Here is a 19806-nt window from a genome sequence, read left to right on the forward strand (position 1 = left end):
CCGTAAAATGTGAGATTGTTTGATTTTAGTAAAAAAAGAAGGAAAGAGAAAATTTCTTATTTCCATTATAGACACCCCAGTGATCACTCCATAAATAGTACTCTAAAAAATGTAAATGCAAGATTTTTGACATGGTTTTCTTGATAACTTATTAAAGTTGATAATAGCTCATTAATTGAGTTGTTTTGTTTTACAATATTCGGGAAAACTTTTTGAAAAGGGATTTTGAGAGATTCAACACTCTCCACGAGTTTCAGTTTTGTGTGTTTTGCTCGCCTGTGCCCTCGGGCAACAGTGACCACTCTTATTTGTCAAGGGTTGTTTTCACTTTTATTCCCCCATTCCAAAAAGATTGCATAATCTGTACAAATACCATTCAAGATAAGCCCCCTTCTATTAACACTTTATGAGGCTTCTTCAATCTTAATTTCTAGGACAAGCAGACAAACAAATTTTGCTTTCGTAGTTGTGGAAATTTAAAAAACAAGACACCATCCTTTTCCCACTCCTGCTCTTTCTCCTGGTTCTGTCACTGGTGTCTCCTCTGCTGCTCCAACTCGGTCATTCCTACAGGCTTTTCTGGCCACCAAAGGATAGCAGGACATCCAGAATGCCATTCTCCGCCCCCGCCTGAGAGCCAGTGGTCACAAGCCTGTGCTTTGTTCCACCCTGGTAGCATCCAGGTGGAATTTAAAATAGAATGGATGGGGACCCAGTTATGTAAAAAGTCACCTCTGGTCTTCTGTTGTATCATGGGAGTTAAGACCAGCTGGGGTGCTTCTGGTATCAGTTTCCAGTACATAAGTCTCTGTGATCTGCAGCAGAAATTCTTACAACAGGGCCCTTAGAAGTCTCGTCCTCTGATGGACTGCCAGAGGCGGACTCCAAGGCATATCTGGGAAGGCAGACTTTTTTGCTGAGTTTCCCAGGGACTGAGAGAAAACTACCAGAAGGAACAGGCTCTCCTGGGGTCTACGGCTAATAATTACAACTGTCCCGGGTGGGAGGTGGGATTTATTGCTGGCCACCTACTTATTTGGTTCAGTTGGCTGAGCTGGTCAGAGATGACCAGAGACAGAGATTCAGTCCCTCAGGAGAGCTCCTTTGAGTGAAATAAAAACGCCGAAAATCTGGTCCTCCCTGGCCTAAATCTCCTTTTCCAGATTATAGCTCAAAACACCTTACTCCCTGCTAGGAAAACGAGTTCAAATACATGCCCTCCTTGTGGAATCAAGAAGCTACAGATGCTTCAGTAACCTGTGCAAACTTGAAGCCATGTGGTGCTTTTCTTAACAGCATTAATTGAATTTTAGGTACCTGGGATCATGAGATGACAAAACATCAGCTCCCACTTATGAACAATTAATGATACGAAATTTACAACATTGTATAGATAGGGGCACCTGAAGCTTTAGAATAATATGTGATAACACAGTAAGCACCAGGTCATAATCTATTGGCCAGTCAACATTTTGTCCTCTCTCCAAATTACAGCATCAAAAATAATAAATAGGAAATGAGGTTCCTGTTGGCTGCTAAAGAAATAAACAATTTGAAATGTGTAATTGTGCATATGTTTGGATTACCCATCATTGACTTTATTCACAACTCTAAATAGAGAGCATAATCCCCACTAATGATAGCAGAGATGAACCACTTTATATTAAGAAATATAAATTAGATTACAGAAGAGCTCCTCCCTTTCATATTCCAGGATAAATAAAATATCTGTAACTTCTTCTATCTTCTAAATAAAATTTCATATGATCTGAAAAGATTATATTTTAAAGTTCAACCATTTAAAAAGATTTCTGCAATTAAAATAATTCATTTTGACTGAAACCCAGAAGCAAAAGTGAAGCTGAAGATACAAGATGGGGGTCAAAAAACTCTAGCTTGGGCCACCTAGGAACTGGGCCCCTCTCTCAGATAGATAATCTCTTGTCGATGGCTAAGGTTTCCTCCTCCTAGGAGTGGAAATCCACTAGCAAATGCAGTTTCTCCCCACCCCACCCCACCACTACATACCACCACCTACAACCACACACAACATCTCCTTCCCTCCAATCCTATGGGAACTCCAGTAAGAGATTCAGATCTGAAAGAGAGCTTTTGACAATTTTACAGGTGAGAAAATTGAGGCTCAAAGTTGAAATGAACTGCCCAAGACCAGAACCTGTTGACGGGAGCCCAGTCACCCAGCTTAGCTCAGTGTTCTTTCCACTGCTCCTCCCAGCCCACAAAAAACAGACAGCAAAGAGGGGGGCAAGGGAAGGGCACTCATGCAGACCACCATCTGCCTCACCTCAGGGAGACCTCCTCAGGAGACCCACCCATTGTCATTTTTGTCTTCAAAGAACAGAACAACCCTTTTGACGAAGAGATCTGTGAACTGTGATATAAAGAACCATGAGATACAAAGAGAAATTTAGACCCTGAGGCCCAGTAACCTAGGATTTGGTCAGAAAAAAAAAATGTGGTTTTTAATTAGGTTATACTGCAGTATGTTGTGGTAGAACAAATAAGGCCTCTAAAATAAGATTGATTTTTGACTCTACTACTCACTAGCTGAGTGACCTTAAGCAAGTTTCTTAATCTCTCCAAATTCATTTCCTTATCTACAAAACGAGTATCAATTTTGGGGTATTGAAATTTTGTGTGGAGAAAGAGAGAGAGAGGAGAGAGGCAGAGAGAGAATAAGAGTGAGAACTGGGGGCACAGAGGAGGGTCTCAGTGCGTGAAAGTTCACAATGTCTGACACAAAATATCCTTATTGAGCTGCATCAACTCCTGGAAATAAGACTCCTTTGTTTAGAGATCTGGTCAGAATGACCCCTCAGGGCTAAGACCATACAAAAGAGGTACATGACTACTCAGGCCCTGAAATTATGTCTTCGATTAGAAAATGGTTGACCCAGTGGTCTTAGACTCTAAGAATAGGATTTTCTGGGTGTTCCTCTAAAGGCTTTATCTGGATGCCTGGCCAGGGCTGGATCTCTAGAGTAATAAAGAAAGTGACATTCAGAGGACTCCCTCTTGCAAACTAGATTATGAATCCTCCTATGTGTGTTCATGGCACACTACACTTCCCCCATTTGTCGCACTGTATTGTAATTGCCTGCTGACTTGTCTGTCTTGCCAACTAGACTGGGAACTCCACTGCCATTTCAGTTCAGTGCTATCCCCACTTTTCAACCCTCAATAGAGGCTCAATATATATCTTTAAGTAAGAAATATCCAAAAACTTTCTTAAAACATCTACCACCATTGGCCCTAAAATCAGTGTAAAGTATTAATGTTTTCCACATCCCCAATCCTGAAATTGCTTTCTCCCCACTCCCTGCTTTCCCTGAAAAGGAAATCACTTCTCTAGTTTCAACATTTAGGCCACTTAGGTATCTGCTCAGGCTGTTCCTCATCATGTTAATCCATTCGATAAACTGTGTTCAAAACCAGGATCTCACGTACTGGGCCCAATGGCGGGGGTACCACAATGAATGCTCCATGATCCCTCCTGGAGAGGCTCACAGAATAAAGTGAGTTTGGATGAAGGCTCTGAGTTTCAGAGAGGCCACTAGCCATTAGCCAAAATATTTCTGGATCAGTAACTACACCCTATCATCAACTTGACTCTTTAAAAATTACAATGTGGCTTTAGGATCTGGTACATAGTGTTCACTCAATAAATATTTGTTGGATAAGAGAATGAACGGGATAGGATGGGAAGTTCAGTGAGATTTTAGTGCTCTGGGCTGATATAGGAGATATGCAGCAAATAAAATCCTTTATTCAAGCATAAAGCAAGTAAAGCAAATCTTTTACTTGAGCAAGTCTAGATTTTGGCACCCACTAAACAGGTAGGTCCACTCTAGAGTTTACTAACATTTCAGAAGTCCTCTGAGGAGCAGGTTGATGCCTCTCAGAAACGTTTCCTGTCACCAACTGGATGAGGCAGGGCATTCTGATACCACAGCTCAGCGTGTCCCATTTGCCTTCAGACTTCTCCCTGAGATCTCCTAGCCCGCAAAAAGCCGGTTAACGAAACTTCCTAAACTGCCAGGCACCACAACACTCTGCTGCTCCCAAACTCTCCGGGCTTCGAAGAGTACCTCACTGGAATCTATACTCTCCTTCACTGATAATCTCAAATTATTTTGTTTTAGACTTGTCTTCATGGCTGGTTCCCCCTTGAGGGCAGGGGTCTTGTCTTTACAAATTCCCACAGTACCAGGCACACAAGTAGGTGTTTAATAAAGTAAGTTTTTACAATTTGTCTTCAGTGTGTATCTAGCCCTGTCCAAGGTCTCTAGGAGAGCCATAAGGTGAACCGGGAGAAGGGTAAGGCCACCCCCTCGTCTATTCGGGAGCTCTGCAGACAGCTCTCACTCACGTTCCTTTTCTGCCCTCCATCTTCTGACGGTGATCTCAAGGACTGCAGAAAATAAGACAAACCGGGAAAACGAAATCATATATCACAATTTAAACATGGTAGATTAGATGCTAGGCTGGAACCTTCCCTTCCACCAAAAAATAAATGCCAACCTAAATGACGACGGTCTCAAGCCTGACAGGATTTCACCCGTCCTCTAAATTCTTCTGACGCGTTGAGACCTCAAGAAGGGTGTTGAAAGGTCAACTTGTTTGGTACCAACTCTGACTCAAAGATTACTGTCCTGTGAGGTGAAGGACAGGAAAGACACGGGGAAAGTGAGTTTTTCCAGCCGCTCCACCCGGAGGGCAATTAATCCAAATACGATTGGCGTGGGTGGAACTCAAACATCTCCCATTCAGCCCACGCCTTCACCCAGGGTTGCTAAGACAGAAGCGCTCCTATCAGTCTTGGGGTTGAATCAATACGTCTCACGCAGAGATCCGCTCTCAGGAGACTGTGACAGGAGGAAAGGTCAAGAACACACCCGGGTTTGACGCGCTGTCCAGGAGCAGCAGGCCCCGAGCGCCCCCCGCGGAGCCTGCTCTCAGCCAATGGGAGCTTGAGCTCCGGGGATGATGAGACGCGGGGCCGAGGCTGGGCCAATCAGGCTCCAAGAGCTGCCAGGGGGAGGAGATGGGAGGAGAGGCCGGGGGCGATGGAGACAGAGCTACATCAACAGAAGTTTCTCACCTTGGAATGCGAGGGACGCTCCCGCATCTCCTGCACACCTCCAACTGCGTGCAGGAGGAGGGCCCCAAGCTACTTTCTCCACCTCCTCACACTGCTCCCTGCAAGCCAGAAGGAGGCTGCTGAGAGTCCCTATCACTCCTGGCCGCCTTTTTATGTTGTCTGCAGGGGGAAAGAAGGCGAGGGACAACTTGGTGCTGGGAACTGACCTCTGGCCTGGCGGGCTTCTGGGAGGGGAGAGCAGAAGAGGAGTGACTGGGGCTGGGGGACTCCATGCGGGGGCCATGGACAGAGCGGCGCTCCTGGGACTGTCCCGCCTTTGCGCGCTGTGGGCAGCCCTGCTCGCGCTGTTCCCATGCGGAGCCCAAGGAAACTGGATGTGAGTATGGGGGCAGCAGGGGCTCATGGGGTGTGTGGCAAAAGGGGTGTCCAACCTCAGGGAACTTTCAGCTGAGGCGGGGGAGGAGGGGCGGGGACCCTAGGGAGGGTGACCTAATTTTCCGGAAAACATCTGGGATTGGGGAGGAGAGCAGGGGAGCGGCTTAGCCAGGGGCGGCCGTGTCTTACAGGTGGTTGGGCATCGCCTCCTTTGGGGTTCCGGAGAAACTGGGCTGCGCCAACTTGCCGCTGAACAGCCGCCAGAAGGAGCTGTGCAAGAGGAAACCGTACCTGCTGCCGAGCATCCGAGAGGGCGCCCGGCTGGGCATTCAGGAGTGCAGGAACCAGTTCAGACACGAGAGGTGGAACTGCCGGGTTGCCGCCACCGCCCCGCCGGGCACCAGCCCCATCTTTGGCTATGAGCTGACCAGCGGTGAGTCCCAGGACCCTCCGGGCCAGCGCAGGACGGAGGGCTACAACTCCTCCAATTCCTGTAAATAAAGTAAATAGTGCTCGCGTGTCCCGTCGCTCTCTAAATCCCAACAAAGTTCTTTCCGTGGACGGGAATTGGGAGCAACGAAAGCTAGTCCCAGGGCGCAGGTGCAGTCCTGAAGTGGGGTGACTCCCTGGGTCCAGAGCGGGGCGCTTGGAGCTCTAGCTCTTCCTCCAACCGGCGGCGCCTGGCTGAGTTGGAGAAAAAGTCTAACACTCCACCCCGCCAACCCCTCGGACCTCGTAGCGCCCCCCTAAGTGGGTGACCAGCTGGAGAAACATGATGTCGGCAGCAGGGAATGCTGCTGCCGCATCTGCTTTGATTTAAGCAGCTCTGCTGTTCACCGAGCCCTGGACAAGTGGCTAATTGCAGCTAAGCCCCACGTTTGTTGGCTCCTGGGAGCACCGGGTAGACAGAATAAAGGGGATTTCAAAAGGGACTGTCCTGGACAGCCCAACGTGCGGCTCACGGGAGCACGACTCCTTTGGCTCTCCCCTCGGTGCTCTGGTCCTTCTCTCTCTTCCCTACTTTGAGCACACTCGCAGCGCAGGAAGCTGCAGGAAAACTGTCCCACTTCCACGTGCCTAGTGATTTGGTAAGGATAAAGGTACAGGGAACCACGATTGTTCCAGGAATATCAGCAAATTCAAAGAATTTTAGGAGGTGGGCGATGAAAGATTCGTTGTTTTCACATTTATTTCCGTTCTGCCTCCACCTTTGACCTTTCCCCACCCGGTCCCGGCACACACCACCGCCAAAGCATTGCGTTTGCCCCGCTGAGTTTTGGCCGGCACACCCTTCCGAAGGATCCCTGACCCCCTGCCGGAAAAAAAAAAAAAAAAGATACGTTCTTCACAGTTGCTGAAATGCAGAGGCATCGGCTGTTGAAAAGGTTTATTGGACAACCGGCGCGAAACTGTTTCTGCTCCAATCTAAACATCGCTAAAGAAAAAAAAAGTCGCCTGCTGAATCTCTTCTAGTCCATTTTATTAATGTTTTAATGGGACTTTAAGTTTTCAAAGATTTTAGCTAGAACTCTATTGCAGGTGTGCTAAATACTTATTCAACAGTTTTCCATAACTTTTTTTTTCTTTGCTGGTGACATTTCAATTATCTTTCATTGCCTTTAAGACTGTAAGAGGATTAGCTAATACTTTATAAAGTATTCAATTGTTTCATGTTAATATCAGTGATTGTTATTCACGATATCCTAAAGAAAGAAAAATATTGATCTTTGATGTGTAAGTAAACTGTAACACTTTTACTAATTGCTGTGGTCTTTGCTTACTTTTAATTTACATTCTGACTCATATTATTTATACACACAAAGTCACAGCAATTTTTTCATGTTTTGTGAGAACACATTTTAAATTTAAAAAGAAAGGTAATCTAGACTCCTTCGGGCATTGTATTACCATTTACAACATCCATGCAAAGGATTTTAAATTCAACGTGTACTTATTGAACTTTTATTGTCTATTAAGCGCTGTGCTGAGCTAGGTGTTTAAAATTTTAAAAGTAAACAAATAATTTTCAGGTATGAGGACAGTTTATGACATACAATGTAAGGAAATCCCTCAAGTGGGATATTGAAAATTGGTGTTGGTTTTCTAAAAGACTAGATCAATATGAAATTGTCTTTTCTAAATATGCACTCATTAAAGCATCCATTGTAAGCAATTGAATAATTGCTTCCCTGGTAAGAAGATAAGTAGGAGGCTTTGTTATTAACATAAACAGCCAGAGGTATGGCTCTTTCATTTAGCAATTTATGTTTTATTCTAGGCACCAAGGAAACAGCATTTATTTATGCTGTGATGGCTGCAGGCCTGGTGCATTCTGTGACCAGGTCATGCAGTGCAGGCAACATGACGGAGTGTTCCTGTGATACCACCTTGCAGAACGGCGGCTCAGCCAGTGAAGGCTGGCACTGGGGGGGCTGCTCTGATGATGTGCAATATGGCATGTGGTTCAGCAGAAAGTTCCTAGATGTCCCCAACAAAAACACCACGGGAAAAGAAAGCAAAATACTGTTAGCAATGAACCTACATAACAATGAAGCTGGAAGGCAGGTATGTATTAGAAAATGGAATAGAAAAACAGTGCCTTTAGGTAAATAATACCAGGATTATACATCTGGATGAATCTGTCCAAATGGTTTAAAAAGCACACAGTTGCAGTCTCCTTCTCTCTCTCTCTAATTCTCTCTCTGTATACATGTGTGTGTTTATTATATATGTATAACAGCCAATATATTCAATGGACAACATAGGTATTTTTCATGAGCTTGTACTGTCCACATAGATTTAGTTTAAGTTGTCTATCTGTGAGTTGAATCTTGTTATAAAATGTATTTGTGATTGTATAATTTGAATACCTGAAAGACTAACTATAAAATAATAGATGTACAAGTGTCTCTTGGGTCATTTGGTTCCACCTCTTAGCTGGTTAGCGGTGGAGCCAGAATAAGATCTACGGTATCTACATTTCTAACAGGATTGAATTAAATTTTATTTCCTCAGATTTGAGTTTTGATTATTTTTTAAAATCTATTCTTTACTGAGCGATGGCTCCTAAACATGTTATCAGTTTTGTCCTTACTTTCTCTAGGAAACATTCTTGAACACATTAGGTATATACAACTCAACTAATATTTTGTGTAAAACAAAGTTTTTCTAAGGGAAGTAGTTATTTTATTTTAAAGCAATGTAGATTCATTGTAAAAATTGAGGAATACAGATAAAGGTAAAGAAGCTATAGAGATTAAATGTATGGATATTTTAAAACACAGATATTAGAGATTGAGGGGGAGACAAATTTGAAGAACCACCATCTAATTAACTTCTTTTATGAATTCTGGATTTTTAATACTAAGTTTTCTTAAAAGGAAATAACTTTGAAGCTTAATTTAACTTTCATATGTTTACCTTAATGAATATTGACACAACAAAGTTTGAGTTCTACAACAATGGTTAAATTGCTTGGCTATTCATAGTGACTTTCCTAAAACAGTTAAAACATTTTTTACGAATACGTATTTTCTATGTTATAACGATCTTTTCAGGACAGGAATATCAGCATATATCCTATATTATTGTAAATATCCAGTAACTTATAAAGGTCCGAATGTAGTCACTGCAATCTGTTGCATTCTCCTGAAGTAAATTAAAACAAGTTGCAGTATCTCTCAGGAATATTTATAGTATATGTTGCATTTGTTTTACATTTTTGGAAAGTAAATAAATGGAACCCATTCAGAATAGTTGCAAGTTTCAGCCAGTTTTCTTTACTTAACCACTTTGGTTTAAAATACAAAAGCACAAAATTCAATAAATATCAACCTAACACTTCAAATTCAAATTTGAATTTTCAATTCAATTTGAATATGGATTAAAAATAGCAAAATAGAAAACAGGAAAGTCAGTAAATAGCTGTGCTTAGCTTTTTGTACTTTTGTTTAGAAATTTTAAAAGTTAATTTATCTCACTAAAATAACTCTTGCCCAAGATAATAGTTATGCACATGTCTCTTCTCCTTAAATTTTTACTTTTAAAAAAATTAAATAAATGAGTTTTTGCTTCAATTTCAATATTATCCAATAAAGGAATTTTTATTATTTCTCACATATTAATATAAAAGAGGCTAAATGTAGTTAGCATATGTTCTTTAACACTCTAGAGTCAAACTAGGAAAAACATCAAGATAAGTCAAATTAACATATTTAAAAATAAGAAAACAATTAAATGAATATTTATTATCAATTTAGACTTTAAGTCTTTTTTAGCCTTTATTTAAATAATTTGGTAGAAATTTAAAAATTTTTAACCAGAAAACAAAACTCAGAAATTCATGTTATGATTAATTCTCTTGAATAAAGTCATCTCTGAACTTATGAAAAACCCTAAAATGTGTTTTTTATATTAGTAATATTAGGCAGATATTTAGTTTTATTCCATCTCGTGTGTTTCAAATTAGGTAGCAATATTTGCCTCTGTAACTATTAACTTTGATCTTAAACTGTTATTGATATTCTGATTTTATTAAAAACATACAACTATTCAGCATTAATTTTAATCCACTGTTTGTTGGCAGAAAACAATCTCCTCAGATTACTGAGGTTTTTGCTATTATTCTAATTATGCAGAAAATAATGCAGCCTATGTATTTATACACATTTTGTTTAAATTTCAGAATTTTCTGTGCTGAATCTTTTTTTCACATTGGTCTAGATGGAATCTTAAAATATTACAAAATATTACCTGAGTAGTTTGAGGGTACCACACTGGTGTTTTTGTTGGTCTTTTCTCATGAACTATTACAATTCAAAGAATTTTTGTATTTTTCTTTCCATTGGTGGCCAAAAAAAAGAAAAACCACCATCACCACCACAACAACAAAAGCCAACCAGGTTTCCAGGTTATTATCTAATATGGAAGAACAAGCAACTCCATTTTAAATATTGGCAATTTGAATTTTAATCTAATAGGCACATTCTTCTGAGTGAAGTTCAAGGTCTGCATCCAACTGAGGTTGATTTTCCTCGTCTCAAAATCCCAAACTCAAAATATAGGAAAGCGTTCAGAGAAATGTGGGTACTGGCGCTTAGTAGTGCTATGAGCAGGATGGATGATTTTCTAACCGCTGACCTTAAATACTCTGATTCCCACTTGGTTTCTGACACCATTCCTAAAGTTATGACTCCAAGAATAATGTTGCTGAATGCTGATTGGATAACAGAATGATGTGATGTCTTCCAGGGGCAGAACTTCTGGGAATAATGTGACTTGGAATATTTATGGGTATTTCTTTTGGTGTGCTTAAAATATTTCCATTCTCCCCATGTCCACCTCATAAACTTTCAAGTTTCTCTACCCCATAATTTGTTTTATGATGAGTAACTCAAAAAAGTGGGAAGGGCCCAACCCCAAATTTTCATTGACCTGTTTTGAGAATATTTATAAGTACTTAAACAACACATGAGTGTTTTGCTTTTCAGCAGGTTCAAATATATTTTTAGACAAAAAGGGACAAAATGGGTCAGAGGAATAGGAATGTAGTCATTCAACCTTATGTCACGGTTTTCATAAAAACTTAAACAGATCATCTGATAGTTGACAAAATGAAATGCTCGTCACAAAACGTTCCACAACAGTTTTTTGGTCATTTCTGTAAAGTTTGGATAAAGCAATATACTGGAAAACAATCACTGCCTGCTGTGTTACCTCTGAGAAAAACTGTGGGACCAATCACTCCTTAGACAGACTCCTTAGACTTAAATTAAGTATTAATGATACGTCTTTCCTACTTCGCTTTATTAGAAATTTATCAAACCAAAACTTAACACAAGGAGCCCGTAGATTAAATGCTACCCTCCTAATTGCTCTCCCATAGTTTAAAAATACCCACCCAAATGTGCACATCTGTTTGCAATAGTTAACAAAACATTCCTCTGTTAATATCGTTATAAACCTTAACAACTCAACTAGAGTGGAGAAAGGAATTTTCTCATAACCACACACAACTCACTCGGTTGCCATTCTCTTACCCTGTTAGCAGAAAATGACTGTGCTATCGCTGTAGTCAGAATGGCTATTTGACGTTAATTAAGAATCCTAGCTGAAAAGCTTCAGACTATACTTTTTTCTGGAGTGTTCATGCAATATCCTTAAATATGCTTGCATTTTTCACTTTCATTTTTCTCTGTTCTACTGAAATTATTCTGGTGCATATAAAGACCTTATGTCATATATCTCCAACTTTCCTTATGTACGACAAGTGTCTTAATCGTGTTGTTTATTTTTCTGTAAAATTGGAGTAATAAGTAAGTGCTACTGCTACCTACTATGTGCAAGGCATTTCTTCCTATAAAACTAAATCAAATGAAATAATTTATGAAAATGTGTTCTAAGAAGCACTAAGCTCTACAGAGTTAAACTGTGTGTGTGTGCGTGCGTGCGTGTGTGTGCGTGTGTGTGTGTGTGTGTGTATCTGCCCTTGAACTCTGCATTTCATCAGCTTCTCCTAGTAGTGATTATATTGCTTTATTTTCATCCCTATTTGTCCAGGTTTCTTCCTTGGAGTATTATGGGGTTATAATCATTTAAATTGCATGTGAAGTTATTGGGATTCTTCTCCTTGAAATTTATTTGTCTTTCTATCCTAGAATATATATATATATCCTATATATATACATATATATATATATGATAAAAATACTATTTCTTTTCTTGTACTTATTGTTAAGGACAAAAAGGTAATGGGATTGAAAGGTAATAGAATAAAACTTCTTAAAAATATCATCCCTGAAAAGTTGTAGTTAACTCCAGCTATTTAAAAGTTGCTAGTTTTCTGTGGCAGGAAAATCTCCCCAAAATTCTGATACAAATTCAGCAGGTGATGTCATGGGATTGAAAAAGGATGTCTTCTTATCCTTCTGACCTGTGAAGTAGCGTATCACTCTTGTGGACTAACACGGTTGTGGGCTGAGAAATCAGAGGAGAACCCAGCCGGATCAAGCTCTCTTGCTACCATTGACCTTCAGGCAGTGACTCTTTTGTTTAAAAAGGTGGTTTTTATTACTTTCTCCGGATTCAGGTTACCAGTAGAGGATGAGTTAAAGTGTTCAAAGGAGCTTGACTAACTATTCAATAAGCATTTGGTGAGCATATACTGCCCTTCATGCTCTGCAAATTGGCAACACCATACTGGATGTCTGAATTGGTTAGTAAAAGAAACACTTGGCTCCTCCGTTAAGATCCTGAGTGAGGGGCAGCTTTAAATCACTAAGTGATGACTGTGAGGAATGTTGATCAGGTTTAAACACATAAACATACATTTTTAGATTTTTTCCTATCTTTCAACAGCTTGTTTTGTTATTACCCAGCATTGATCAAGTTATCTTTTTCTTATATCCTTTGGGCACTTATAATCTGAACAAAACTAGGCAGATTATATTAATATGAATATCTCTTTGCCTGGAGACGTTTTAAAGAATTGTGAATATCAAACGCATAAATTTAACCAAATAAGCTTGTGTGCCATACTTTATAAAATGCTTTCAGGTCATTGAAAGGTTCCTTTTGCCCGAGTTAATAAGACATAGACATATCTACTCTCTTCTCAGTTTTATGCATTGAAAAAGTGCTGTATTCTATAAAGGACAGGGTTTAAATATTATTCTGTTTATTATTTTAAGCGCTAAGAAGAAGTATCAAATACTGTAAAAATTAATACCATATGCTCTCATTCAATGTTGCAAATATTATAAATTGTTTGAAATATTCTGTCTCAATCAATAGTTGAGAAACTTTAGTTAATTTATTAGGATATGTAACATTCCGCAAACGTGTCAATGTCAGGTTTGGTACAAAATAGCAAAGTATAAACCTCTGTCATTTTATAGTTTTGATAAGAACTGTAAGTGGAATTTAAGCTGTGAGATTTTCCCCTTTTTTGGTGAGATTACGCACATAATTTACAAGTTATTGAATGGATAGATCAGTTTTTCATTTTACTCAGCATGTTGACAGAATGTCAACTCTACAGCTAGTCCAAAGGATTTGTTAATCTGCTCTGCCATCCTCTGGGGATTGAAGGAAGCTGTGCTGACCAGTCTGGTATGTAAGAGATTAAGACCCTAAAACTTTTGAAATCTCTATATTGTTTTTCAACTGTGAGCCCCATTGAAATTTTATGTCAACTCTTATTGTACCTTCTTCTTCAGAGAAAAGGGACATTTATTTCGACCTTAATATGTGTCAGGCTCTTATGGAGATATGTAATTTCCTTTAATTCCTCAGTTTGAATAAACTAAACTCAGCATTTTGAATTGAGAAATTACATAAATATTATCCCTTTTCTGTGTTAGGGTGGTGCTACTGATCCATCAAGGATAGGACATATGTTTTGAGTTAATTTTCCAGAGGAGGCAAAGAATTTGCTGGGAGCAGCCACAATCTCCAGCTCCTTCTCCTTTTGACCAACTTAAGTTGATTAGTCAGGGTTTCTCATGTGGTCTGTGACCAGGGGATGGCATGTCCCCCCAAGTTCCCGGGAATGTAACTGACTTTTACAGCGATCTAACCTGAGAACTCTCGGTTCAGTAGATCTCATCCTTGGATGTCCATTGGAATCATCCGCGCAGCTTTGTACAAGTACCATTACCTGGACCCCACCTCCACCAATTAAATCAGTCTCAGGGGTTTCAGCTTTGGTTATCTGTAAAGTTGCACAGAAGTTCCCATGCACTACGTGAGTTGAGGATGATTACTCTGTCAGTGCTTCTCAAATTTTAATGTGCACACAAGTCACCTGAGGCTCTTATTAACATGCTGTGCCTAAGAGTCACCTGAGGATCTTTTTAAAATGCAGATTCAGATTCTGTAGGTCTGGAGTAGGGCCTGAGAGTCTGCCTTTCTCACAAATGATGCTGATGCTGCTGGTCCATGAACCACACTCTCAGCGGCAAGGTGCTAAATAGTCTCAGGAACATGGAGACCTGCGTGAACATCCTGCCACATTCAAAATTAAAGAGGAGATTAGAAATAAAAGTAGTTTCCCTTCGCTGTCTCAGACAATCTCTGATAACAATATTAGCCTGGTCCACTACTTTAAATTAGACTTGGCAAAGTTTTCTCTGCAGGATCAAGCAAAGGACAAAATATTTGAACCCAGGCAATCTTAAAGGTCCTTTATGTTCAAAACCATCATTTTTACACAGGAGGAAACAGACCCAGAAAGTTAAGTGATTAGTTTAGTCATCCTTCTGTTGTTAAGTAAAACACTTCATGAAGGATATTTAACATAAATCATTGTTGTTTTCAGGCTGTCGCCAAGTTGATGTCAGTAGACTGCCGCTGCCACGGAGTTTCCGGTTCCTGTGCTGTGAAAACATGCTGGAAAACCATGTCTTCTTTTGAAAAGATTGGCCATTTGTTGAAGGATAAATATGAAAACAGTGTGCAAATCTCAGACAAAATAAAGAGGAAAATGCGCAGGAGAGAAAAAGATCAGAGGAAAATACCCATCCACAAGGAGGATCTGCTCTACATTAATAAGTCTCCCAATTACTGTGTAGAGGATAAGAAACTAGGGATCCCAGGGACACAAGGCAGAGAATGCAACCGTACGTCGGAGGGTGCAGATGGCTGCAACCTCCTCTGCTGTGGCCGAGGCTACAACACCCACGTGGTCAGGCATGTGGAGAGGTGTGAGTGCAAGTTTATCTGGTGTTGCTATGTCCGCTGCAGGAGGTGTGAAAGCATGACTGACGTCCACACTTGCAAGTAACCACTGCATCCAGCCTTGGGCAACACTCCTTGGTGACATACAGCGGGGTTGCCATCCAGAGGATGCCTCTCCTGTGCACTCCTGTGTCGGAATTCTCCAATCCTTGGGCCACTCTCAGAGTTCTGTTTACCTGGTCGATGTCCAGTCACACACTGAGCATGTGGATTTCTTGGGATTCTAAAGTTGAAAAGATCTGGGTTCATCTTTTGGTGGTTTGGAGAAAATATATTGACATACAAGAAAGATGATTTGTCTTAGTTTAAGGAAGAAAGGATAGGAAAGAGCCTTCATGCCAGAAACCTGGTCCATAGTCAGGATAAGAGCCTTGAGTATGGAGCTCAGCTATGGAACTCATGGGTGAATATAGTCATTTTTAAAAGACACTTCTTATAGCAGCAAGGAGCAGTAAACATGAATCTCATTTATTCTTTTAGCATTTTATATGAAGAAATCATACTGTTAGTGCATAGAAACAGAAGGTGTTGAAAAGGTAACGGAAGTGGTGGGTGCTTATTTACCCTTTCATGCATTTCAAAAAAAGGCAATTAAAAAGAATCTTCTTAAGTGATACGATATCCCTAAAAATGTTTGTTAGAGATCTTTGGTGACGAAAGGAAAGAATCAAAATGTAAAAAGTAAAACGTATGATTTAGATTTTAAGTGGCTTTTAACTGTGAGAATTTATCTAGAAAAAATATCAGTAAGGTATATAGCAATCTTTGATCTTTGGCTTCGTACTTTAATCATAGACCAGTTTCTACTATTAAAGGCCCAGCTCTGAAATACTGGGTGAAGAAGGGATCCTGGAAACGTGGGAAAATTAGAGATAAAAATATAAAGGGCTCTCATACATTGTAAGGAAAAGCACCCTTTAAAGGTGTAAAGACAGTATTTTGTACAATATTTTGCTAAAAAATTTTTATATTTTGTAAATACAGTATTTAAGTTATATGATATATATAAAAACTTAAGACATTTATTGCCAAAGCTCAAGAGCTAAGACAATAATTTTCTCAGAAATAATCTTAGCTTGTTTCTTTTCATACTATTATCTCTTTTTTTATACATTGAAAAAGAAGTTAATTGAGCAGTTAGTTATATGGATGTGTATTTCTCGCCAAAATGACAGTTTTATATGTTATAGATTTAAATATGCTACAAAATATTGAGAACTGTGTTATTTCAGCAGTCAGATTAGTTGAATTCTGTTTTTAATTAGTTATGTTTAACTTGTAAGGTTATTATAATAAACTATACAGTAAAAGTCTTAACTGGGAAAAAGAATCTAAATCAGAATAATGATCAATTTGTGGATTTGATATCCTGGCTATTTATTGTATTATACGTAATGCTGCATTTCCATGTGAATGTTGAATGGTCTCTCTTGCTTTAGTATTCATGCATGTATCTTCATCATATTTTACAAAGTTCCTGGTGAAAATTACAAGGCTATATTTAAGGTTGTATTTTAATGTAAATGCTTATGTTTTTTATGAATTGTTAAATATTTCAGTATTACATAGAAAAAATAGATTTTCTAAGTTCAGAATGGACAAAGAAAGAATATCCTTTTTCTTATAAGAAGCTAAAGAAATGTTCCCCTGACCACCAGGTCTCATTTTATTTCCTTTCAATTTTATTTACGAAGGTAGAGTGATAATTTGTGAAAAAGAGCAAACCCGTGGAAAATGTCTCCGGCCTAATACTAAAATTAAAGCTGAACATTTACCCGTGATCCTTAAAGTTTAAAAACATTATTATTTACTGAATGAGAGACTCAGAAATGACAAATGAACAAATATAGTACCTATTTAAAAGAGTGGTTTACCTTTCTTTTGCATCCACTGATTAGAATAACCTGAAAAATAGACATTTTAGTGGCTTTTTTTCCAGAGTAAATCTATTTTATCTGCATTGACAATAAGCACTCTTTTTTAAAAGATGTAGACTGTAGTTCCCACTAACGACGAGTTTCTTCTGTTAACCGGAAAACTTTTTATAATTACCTTACCAACCGATTGTGAGAATCAGACAGTCTCTAATTCACAAATACCCAATTACTCTTCAGCCATTGGTTAAAAACGTTGATGCCAACTCAGGCTCTCCTCTGGCTTGCCTGAGCAGGAACTCCTAACTCCCAAGCTGTGTCTTTGGGTTCTTCTTCTCCTTCTCCTCTGTGGCATCACCATGGTAGCCATCCTTGAATTTCTCACCTACCTGTTTCACTGGCTGACAACCTGGCTTTAGCCCATTTCCTTCCCACTCCCCATCATGGTAGATGTAGCCCATGGTGCTCCTGGGAATACAAGTTCTGGAGCCCAAATATCCCTATCCAGGCTAGGCTATTTTGCCTGTGTTGTTTAGGGCTCTTTATGTTGCAAATAACAAAAAATGCAATCCAGGCTGACAAACTTTAAAGGAAATGTATTGACTCAATACTTGAAAAGTCCAGAGTTGTGACTGGTTCAGGGGAAGCTTGATCCAAAAGCTCACACTATGTTCCCAGAGCTCAGGTCTCTCCATATCCAGCCTAAAGAGGTTGGCTTCTGTGGTGGTGTCTTCTGCTTCAGGCTCCACACGGCACTATGCCACCACCTCCCCCCAAGCCCCCACCCCCAGCAGCTCCAGGCTCTCTGCTTTTCTTAGCAACATGGCTGCCACCCTTCCCTACCAGACCTCACATTCTCCTACCACACCTCACATTCTCCTACCACTCATTCTAAGGAAACAGAGAGGGGTACTGTTTTGAGTTGCTCACACAAGGGAGAGGGAAAATTTTTCTTTCTCAGAATTCCCAGCAAAGGTCATCATTGGCTCTGATTGGTTAGTGTGCCCCCCAATCAGAATGGCCATTGGAGGTTGGGGTGGGCTGATAAATACACTGATCTTAAGGCAATCAAGACCCATGTGGGAACTGACAGTGGGGTTCATTCCAACTAAACCCAGGTAGCTTGAGAATAGGAAAGAGGTGAGTCCATAGAGAAAAATCAGGGTGTTATGTTACCATTAAAAGGTACCCTATGCTGGGCAGCACAGACAGTGGATGCCCTCAATTCTAGTGATGTGTTTAGGAAACAGCTTTCTGGTATCACATGGGTCAGGCTCAGATCCAGACAAAGCACTGTGGCTACAAAGTTCCTTGATTTGTTTAAATGCCCTTGATGATGTTAAAAGGGGATGGGAGGTACTTCAGTATATTCTTTTTCAACTTAGGAGCTCATCCTTTTTGTAAATTCGGAACTGCCTAATACAGGCAATGATGATTGTCTTGAAATAAAATCAAGAAAAACATATCAAATGGCATTATCTGTAAGCTCTAGATAAGGAAGTTGGCTAATTAAAGTATTTCTCTGATAGTAGGACTTTACAGAAAATTAAAAACACTTTCATTTTTTTGAATTTATACAATTGCATTATTTCCTTATTTATGGTCTGGATGACAGTAGTTTGTTGTTGTTGTTTTTTTTTAAGAAACTATGATAGTTATATTAAGAATAACAATGGAATTTAATTATATGTTAGATGCCATGAATCTATTTTGCAGCTTTGTAATTTTTTTTAAAAGATTTTATTTTTCCTTCTTTTCCCTAAAGCCCCCCAGTACATAGTTGTGTAATTTTAGTTGTGGGTCCTTCTAGTTGTGGCATGTGGGATGCTGCCTCAGCATGGCTTGATGAGCGGTGCTAGGTCCTCACCCAGGATCCAAACCTGCGAAACCCTGGGCCGCCAAAGCCACTCGGCCATGGGGCCAGTCCCTGCAGCTTTGTAATCTTGATATTCACAGTAAATATTGTAGAAACACACTTTAATTTTCCAAAGTACTGTCAGTTCTGATATGTTTGGTTTTACTTGGTTTAAAATGTGGAAGCAGAAAAATTTTCCATCAAAATGTTTATTTAAAGGCAATTTGGTGAGTTGCTGGTACTTTTTACATTACCTCCCAAAGGCCATCAAAGACTAAGGAACTAAACCAATCATTTGGAGCCAGTTAGTTAGTTATCCAGAACACTGTAATCCTCTTAGCTGACTTGAGGGAAGAAAAATTCAAATCATATCTCCAGGAACCATGGATATTCCTCAAGACAAGCCTTTCTTAAGGAAAGCTGGCTAAGATGCCATGGTTGGTTTTTTTTTTAAATTTCAGTTTCACTATAGACCAGATGTAATAAGTCATAACATTTCTTGAAGTAGGATGATGAAGTAAGGTGAGAAGGACAGATGCATATGGCACAGCGAGAAGGGGAACACAGTGGTACACCAGGGACTCATTTCCTTTGAAAAAGAAAACAACATTAGTAAACACTTAGACAGCACTTACTATGTACCAGACATTGTTCTAAGTAAATTGTATGTATTAAGACATTTAACCCTCACAATAACCTCATAAAGTAGGTCTCATTATTGTGGTCCTCATTTTACAGATGAGGAAACTGATACAGTAATCGTGAGTTAAGTAAGCAGCCCAAGGTCATGCAGAACGGACTGCTTCAGAGTCTGTGCCCTTAATCAGCATATCATTATTGTGCGC

General features: G+C 39.7%; 1 protein-coding gene across 1 annotated transcript; it reads left to right on the forward strand.

Annotated features, from left to right (window-relative positions):
* The first annotated feature begins 5123 nt into the window (after window positions 1–5123).
* On the forward strand, window positions 5124–18677 carry WNT16 (Wnt family member 16). Its single transcript, XM_046670087.1, has 4 exons — window positions 5124–5498; window positions 5689–5930; window positions 7776–8062; window positions 14814–18677. Exons 1-4 carry the CDS (start codon window positions 5275–5277, stop codon window positions 15276–15278), a joined length of 1218 nt encoding a protein of 405 aa, XP_046526043.1. The 5' UTR covers window positions 5124–5274; the 3' UTR covers window positions 15279–18677.
* Window positions 18678–19806: the final 1129 nt, after the last annotated feature.

The sequence above is a fragment of the Equus quagga genome, chromosome 8, assembly GCF_021613505.1.
Source record: "Equus quagga isolate Etosha38 chromosome 8, UCLA_HA_Equagga_1.0, whole genome shotgun sequence".
Classification (NCBI taxonomy): Eukaryota; Metazoa; Chordata; class Mammalia; order Perissodactyla; family Equidae; genus Equus; species Equus quagga.